Source organism: Frankliniella occidentalis, unplaced genomic scaffold, assembly GCF_000697945.3.
Source record: "Frankliniella occidentalis isolate FOCC.00 unplaced genomic scaffold, Focc_3.1 Scaffold5, whole genome shotgun sequence".
NCBI classification, from domain to species: domain Eukaryota; kingdom Metazoa; phylum Arthropoda; class Insecta; order Thysanoptera; family Thripidae; genus Frankliniella; species Frankliniella occidentalis.
This window is the reverse complement of record NW_026267135.1, coordinates 879,352-886,434: the sequence shown is the minus strand read 5'-3', so window position 1 is coordinate 886,434 and position 7,083 is coordinate 879,352. Positions and strand designations below refer to the sequence as shown.

Below are 7,083 nucleotides of genomic sequence, written 5' to 3'. Positions count from 1 at the left end.
CCCCCCGTGCACCACTGGACGACGCTTCTTCCCACACTCCCACGCAAGGGCAGCAGACTGAGTTCCCAAAGAGCCGCCCAAGCAGCCGCCGCTCCGCCCGGCTGAGCAGAGCGTCGCTCGTTGCCAAGCAGAATTTCGTGTAGATGTGGGATGTGAGTGCGGGAAAAAGAAGGGAGGTGGAGGGACGGACGAGTCGACCCCCCGATCGCGCGAATCAAAATCTTCTCTCCGACCCGTGTGCTGCCCAAACTCGGGGTCGTGTTGTTGCGGACGCCATGATAAACCTACCCCCTTGGCCCTTGGCTTACTTTTTCTAAAAAAAATTATTCCCACGGGATCCTTTTTTTTATGATCAAATTTTCCCCATTTGGGATACTTTTTTCGGATCAAAGTGTCTCCTTAGGATATTTTTTTTTTCTGATTCAAGCTCCTTTGGCATACTTTTTTCTGATCAAAGTATCCCCTCTAGATATTTCATCTGATAAATGTATCCCCACGGGATACTTTTTTTTTTCCTGACAGGAAATATTTTTCTGATTCAAGTGTCTCCTTGGAATACTTTTTCTTCTGATCAAGGTATCACCACTAGATATTTTTTCTGATAAACGCATACCCATGGAATACTTTTTTTTCGTGAGAGATACTTTTTTTTTCTGATGTTGAACGTATCCCCCATGGGATACTATGTGGTCTGTTGTTCGGCCTGTTCGTTGCCCCTCCGCTCCATGCAGGTCAGGCTTGTGCCCCGCGGGTCGGCCGTCCTAACTGTCCGTCCGGACACACAAAGAGCGCGGCTCCACTCGCCTCGCTGGCCCCGCTCCCGAGGCGCCCTTTAGCGCTTCGTGGCGGTGCACTGATGTTATGCTCGCACCAGAGTCTTCTCCTACGTGTGCATGTATGATGGCCCCGCCGCACACGTTTATTGAGAACGCATCCAACAAGCGCCATGCAAGCTGAACGATTTAAAATTTTAAGAACAAAATTTGAAACTCTGTAAAAGAAGAACTAAAAATATTGCACAAAATCTTAAGCGTTCTTCAACATTTTCCAACTGTTCTTATTATTTTTTTCTCTATGAGTTTTGAAAATAATTTTAGTTATGAAAATGTTTTTTTTTGTTTTTGTTTTTTTCGCCGTATCCCGTTACTTTTTGAGTCGAGTCGTCTTTGCTCGTGTTCGCACCCTCCCCCTCCAGGCTGCTGTGCGTTGGGCTGCCTGCCCGGCCGGCGCACCGCGGCTCGTTTAGCCTCCTCCAGGATCGCGCCGGATGGGTTGCCTGCACGTCGGGCGCATCAACACGACAGGCTACAATGCTCTCTCGTTCTGAATGAACTCCGTATAGGAGTGTGTGTCTGTGATTTGTTTTCTTTTGTCCTTTTTCCGACACATTTCTCTGATGAGATGTCTTTGTGCTTTTGCTGTTCCAGACTTGCTATAGTTTCGCGGCATCACTGCCGTTCCTCTCACGACTGCTGTCCAAAGTGCGGAGCCGTTTCTAAATCAACCTGGTAAGTTAAAAAATTATAATCAAGCAGTTGCTTTTTTCCTTTTCTCTCTCTTTCTGTGCACCGGGTGTTTCTTTGCACTCCCTTCCTTGTACGACGCTTTCTGTGAACGTATTCGGCCGTCTCCCTTCTAGATCTTATTGCTTGCTTCGCTGTGCCTCGTGACGTTGAGTGAGGTTAGGAGAGGGAGGGAGGGAGGGAGGTGTCTTGGGCTGGGTTGGGCGTGTGCCAATACGAGTTCAATAACTGACAGAGAAAGCGGCGTGTGTGCGTGTGTGCGTGTGCTCGTGTTTCTGTGCGTATGTGTGTCTGTTACGCAAGCAATCATTACGTTGGTCAAGCATTCGCAAAAGTCGCCCGTCATTTGACAAACATAATTTTTATTTTTTATTTCCCCCCATGGTGGAGGTGGATGCTCTGGATTAAATCGTGCTAAACGCAGCTTTCTCGGTGCCTCACGGCCTGTCATGAGCCATGGAGCCATCCGTGTTGATGACAAACCCATACCTCAGTCTGTAAAGCACGACGCCTGCTTTTGATTCGACGTCCTCCTATGGTGGTGGTGTCCACGGCCGGTGTGGTGATGTCCTGGGGGTGTCCTGCCACCGTCGCAGCCCTCCTGCGGTTGGGGAGGGGGACGGGAGAGGGAGTGTTGCAGTGAAAGTGGTTCAAGCCAGCGCGGTTCTCCCCTGCTTGCTCCGGGCGGCGGCTCTGGAGCTGGGACGACGGAAGACTTCGTAAGTCCATCGGCTCTGTCCCGTCGCTGCCGTGACCACGCCGCCGTGGGCTTGGGGGGTTCAGCCTCAGGCAGCTGATCGCCCCACCTGTCTACTACTGCTGCTGCCGTTGGTGATGCAAAGGATGTGTTTTGTCTGGCGGAGGCGACGACGAGCTGTGTGTGCGTGTGCGTTGTTGCGTCAGTGACCCCCCCCCCCCCCCCCTCCTCTCCTCCCATGTGACAGTGACAGAACGCCGCTCTCTATGAAATATGTTGATGGGGTACCTGCAGCGGCGGCAGTGCGCAGGGTTCACGCCCCGCCGTTAGGAGAAGCGGTCTGCCATTTTATCGCCGGTGTATAAGGTCGTATACGGGGGGATGTACAGGGTAATAAGAGAAAAAAAAGGAAAACTTTTTTTTGTTATTTTTTGTTGTTTTTTTAAGACAAAAAAAAAATGGGGGAACACGAAGATGCGTGGTGATTGGGGTGAAAGACTTTGGCGGGATGGGGTATGTACAGATGGCGGTGGGTGGTGGTGGGGACGTCGACGGCGGCGGCCGCTCAGTTGCCGACCTGGTCCACCTGCGACTGCAGGTTGGAGATGACCTCGGCGGGGACGTGGTCGCCCAGGATCTTGGTGAGGTCGATGCGCTGGTTGGCTCCGATGTTCTCGTAGGCGGCCAGCTCGATGCCCTCCTGCACCTTCTGGATGGTGGCGTCCTTGGGGATGAGGTACGTGTTCTGCGCCTGGCGGATGGCCTCGTTGGTGAAGTAGCTGCCCTCCTTCTGCGGGGCGGGCAGCGCCAGCGCCGCGGCGCACAGGGTGGCGAGGACGAGGACGGCCTTCATGGCTGCGGGGAGCAGCGAAAGAGTTCAAGGTCAGAAAGGTCCTCCACACAAGTTCCAGAAGCATCTGCTGCTGGGGCCGGGGCGAGCTCACGTCAGTGGCGGTGACACTGCGGCGGACCGGTTCCCGCTTATGAAACCCTGCACACCCGACACCGGTGCTCCCGATCAATCTATGGCACCCCCCCCCCTTTTACAACATTTTCATCTTACTGCTCTCGGTAAAAACAATGGCTGAATTTGTTGGAAAATTTGAGGAAAACTTCTAAAATGAAGAAAATTTGCCACATTTTTTCGATGGGACTTCAACCTTTAAAGTTATCCCCATTCCATTTGGTAGCGGTTTTTACGTTTCATTCGACTTAGCGGGTCGCCTACTCCCCAGCCGTAGTGGCAAAGAACCCCCCCCCCCTCCCTCCTACCTCTCTCAGTCTGGTATCGCGTAACGCCGGTGACACTCACGCCACCGTCGTTCACACCTAGCCCGCATAACCTCACTCGGACGTTAAGTGTTACTCAATCTGTGGTCAGAACGGCTTGTCTATGGTTTTTGTAATTATTTATTTTCCTGTCTCTCGAGAATGGCACTAGCGCTGCTGCGTTTTGTATCGCATACCTAGACTGCTTGGAGCTTAACACAGTTTTTCTCTTGGCCGGTCCGCTTCCAGGATCGCACCTATACACCGAAAATTTGCACTTGCCAAAAAGATAAAGTTTTTGTGTGATAATGAAAACAAGAACGGTTTCAAACAGGAAAAAAACCGCGCGAAGCGCGAAAAATTTAAAATCTTAGCGCTCGATTTCTTTTCCCGACGCCATATCTTGGCGTGCATCTCGCAGCTCGGCCCGGCTGCGTTGATAGCCTCTACTGACTCGTCCTGCAGGCCGGATAATCACAGTGCATCGCGCCGGCCGGATAGTATAGGATGCATCCCGATGCATCCTCCAGAGATGCAGCGACGTAAACTCGTTGCATAACGGCCGAAATACTCTCCAGGCGACGTGAGATCACCTCTGCATCCCCCCCCCCCTTTCTTTGATGGCCTTGTATCTCACGATTTTAAGGAATTGAAGCGTAGCTGCTCTAGTGACGGCAGTGACGGACCCCAGCTGAGGACACTAACCGCAACGTTTAAATTGCCAGTCGTGAGCTTTGAACTTTTTTTTCTCGCGTGTTTATCGACACAGCTTATTTTATTTACTGCTGTTTTCTTTCGCGCCGCACACGATGTGTTTTTCTGTGCTAGAAGCTGTTCCTCTTGCTCCTTATTGTACCCGAAAACTATTTCGCACTGCACTTTGCAGTTTACATAATCCTTTCACAAAAATATACTTTTGCACTTAAAAGTGCACAGCTACCGAGCTGAGCATTTGCAAATGCACAACTACGGAGCTCAACACAAGTCGAATAATTCTTGCAAGTATTCAACTTGCAGTTGAACATTTGCAAAGTGTTGCACAGTTGCACTCTTGGTCTATCACGTTAAACGGTGTGAATAAGTCGTCGCCAAGCAGACGACTGCGAATTATCTACCTAATTGCTGACTTTTTAAACACACACACACACACACACACACACACGAGTGTCGCCGTCGCGGTGGTCGTCGAGCAGGTGGGCGTCGACACAACACAAGTCCAGGACGGTGCGGGCGGCGCGGACTCACCTGCTGGATGCGGTCGGGTCGCTGGTCGGACGGAGACTAGCGCCGCGGGCCCGGCGCCCTGGCTTATGTAGGGGGGCCCGGGGGCCCGGGGGGCCGGGCGGGCAGCTCGGCGCCGACCCCACCCGGCCGGGAGGGCGCGACCGCCTGTGTCTGTCTAGGGGAATTAAAGGTTGGAAAAACATTACAAAAGTGTAAACAAACTCCCAAAGGTAGCCCCAAATTTTTGCACCCAAAAAAAAAAGCAAATTTTATAAAGTTGTAACTGACGGATTATTCAGAACGTATGTCCGAGATTCGCTGAAACGAAACTGTCACTCTCGTAGCGCCTAGTAGGTAGGCAACATCTTGCCTGCTGCGCATGCGTGCACGGCGGGGTGGCCTACCCCGAGTCTCGCAGGCGCTGAGCTCTCGTAATTTTGCCGAATTAACCTGAGAAAAAAATTGGACGATCCCTGCTAACACTGTACAACAAACTCAAAGAACCACGTTGTGTAATTCGCTTGTAAGGGTTACAGGAAAATTTTTCAGGATGTGGTTGAAAAATTACAACTTAAAATATTGTAAAATTGCATCATCCTGGAATTCAGAGCCGAGCAAGAAACGGGCTGTCATAAATTTACGATATATTCTGTAAATCGTAAATACAAAGTATGTTGTAAATTTTCGAAGAGTTTTTCTCACAGTGCCTCTCGGTGTTTTGCGACCAGAGTTGTATTTTGATGTCGCTCGTATTGTGTGTTTGCCTAACGAGCGGTCGCCTGAGCCCTCGCTACACGCCCTTAACGTGTTGTACAGGAAGCGTTCGTGTGAGCCTCGCGCGCGGAGAAACTTTCTTCGTGTTGCTTTGGTTTGTGTCGTCTATGCTAAAGCGTGAGCAATTAACGTGTCGCGGGGGGGTGGCGGGGCGGGGCGGCCCCGGGCCAGGTTCAGAGGCTCCACACGCCACACAAAGGCAGGCGCCCCGCCCCGCCCCGCCCCGCCCCGCCAGGGCGTCGCATCACCCCGGAAGAAAGCTAAAGGAGGTGTCGCATGAGGCGTGCATAACGTGCGACTTAAACACGACGCATGTTTGGGTGTGTGTTTTTTTTTCGACTCTATTATAGGGTCTCTATTATATGGGGGTACATTTTTCACGGCTCACACCCTTGACGGTCAAAATTTAGAAGTAGGGTTATCTTTTCGATGCCCTATGGTAAATGTATCCCCGTAGGTTGTAACATTTTAGAGGTGGGGGGTGACTTTGGTGGAGTACATTTCCTCCAGCACGCGCTATTTGAGCTCCAGGCTAGCAAGTAAAACTTTTGTGTCGTTGTGAGGCCGTGATAAGTGTATCCCCGTTTGTGAACGTTTTTGAGTGGTGAGGTAACTTTGTCTCTCTGAGGCCTTGCCGCCGCCCTCTGCCCGGTCGTGCAGAGAGTTCGCCGCCCGTCGCACTTTGTCCACGGAGCACACAGAAGCAGAGATACCACTCCCAGCTTACGGGTTCGCGTCAATTCCGTACTACTAGCGCGCTCTGAAGAGCAGTACGGCCAACTACTGGGCGGGGCGGGGCGCTCAAACCCTCCAGCCGGCCGGCCGGCCGGCGCGGTCAGCCAGGTAGGCGTAGCGGGCGAGAGGGTGCCCGTGGGGCCTCCCCAGCCGCCCGCTGAGCTAATATTTCTTCCGCGGCTCACAGGAATGACCGTTTACAACAAATTTTACTTGGAAAACAATACCAGCACGGGAGTGACTCGATCGAGGTTTTGAAAATTGAAATCTATTGACTGATTCGGATTCTCTTTTTATAAGAAAACGAAAGTTTTTCATGACCAAAGGCAATCAGAGTCGAAATAACGGATATATTGGTATCAAAACAGTACAAACAATGTCAAAAATGACTATACTTTTATTTTCAGTTTGGAGTCCATGACTCGCCTATTTCACCTCTGATCGTCACAGACCATAAGATATTTTTGGTTTACTTTCCCATGTGTAGTCCAACTGTGGCCCCAGAACTGAAAAGTAAAATTACTTCAAGTTAACTGTCAAATCTGTTAAATCATGTTCCTCTATTAGATGTTAGTGGTTCAGTCTTCCAAATGTGTGTCATTTATTTTTAATAATATCACAAAATAAACCCAAACTCAAACCAACATCATTCCATGTCGAACTGCATCTACAATTACCCAATCCATTGAACAGGCAATATCGTTACTTTTGATTTTGTTCTACATGTGTAAGACCGTAAGCAAGGAATAAAATTATAATAATTTTAGAAATGAAAAAAAGGTGCTGTTGTACAAAATACTTGTTTATCTTAACATATTCTAACTAAACTAATGTAAGAGAATACAAGTCTGACTGGTTTAC

At 50.2% G+C, this 7,083-nt stretch overlaps 2 protein-coding genes across 7 annotated transcripts in view; one reads left to right on the top strand and one right to left on the bottom strand.

Moving 5' to 3' along the window:
• LOC113206052 (DNA oxidative demethylase ALKBH2-like) overlaps nt 1–7,083 on the top strand; it is a 61,138-nt gene that overhangs the window by 19,790 nt on the left and 34,265 nt on the right. For 5 of the 6 annotated variants that reach the window (XM_052269311.1, XM_052269298.1, XM_052269305.1 and 2 more), the window contains exon 2: nt 1,428–1,508. The gene's annotated coding sequence lies outside the window, so the exon portion shown is untranslated. Of the gene's footprint in view, nt 1–1,427; nt 1,509–7,083 lie in introns of those variants that run through there. The other variant, XM_052269291.1, reaches the window with a different exon arrangement.
• Nucleotides 2,633–4,836, bottom strand: LOC113214179 (uncharacterized). Its single transcript, XM_026433469.2, has 2 exons — nt 4,735–4,836; nt 2,633–3,075 (listed from the first exon to the last, which is right to left on the bottom strand). Exon 2 carries the CDS (start codon nt 3,071–3,073, stop codon nt 2,786–2,788), a length of 288 nt encoding a protein of 95 aa, XP_026289254.1. The 5' UTR covers nt 3,074–3,075; nt 4,735–4,836; the 3' UTR covers nt 2,633–2,785.

Coding starts and splice junctions, on each gene's coding strand:
- LOC113214179 (XM_026433469.2), bottom strand. CDS start 3,073: ATGAAGGCCGTCCTCGTCCTCGCCACCCTGTGCGCCGCGGCGCTGGCG.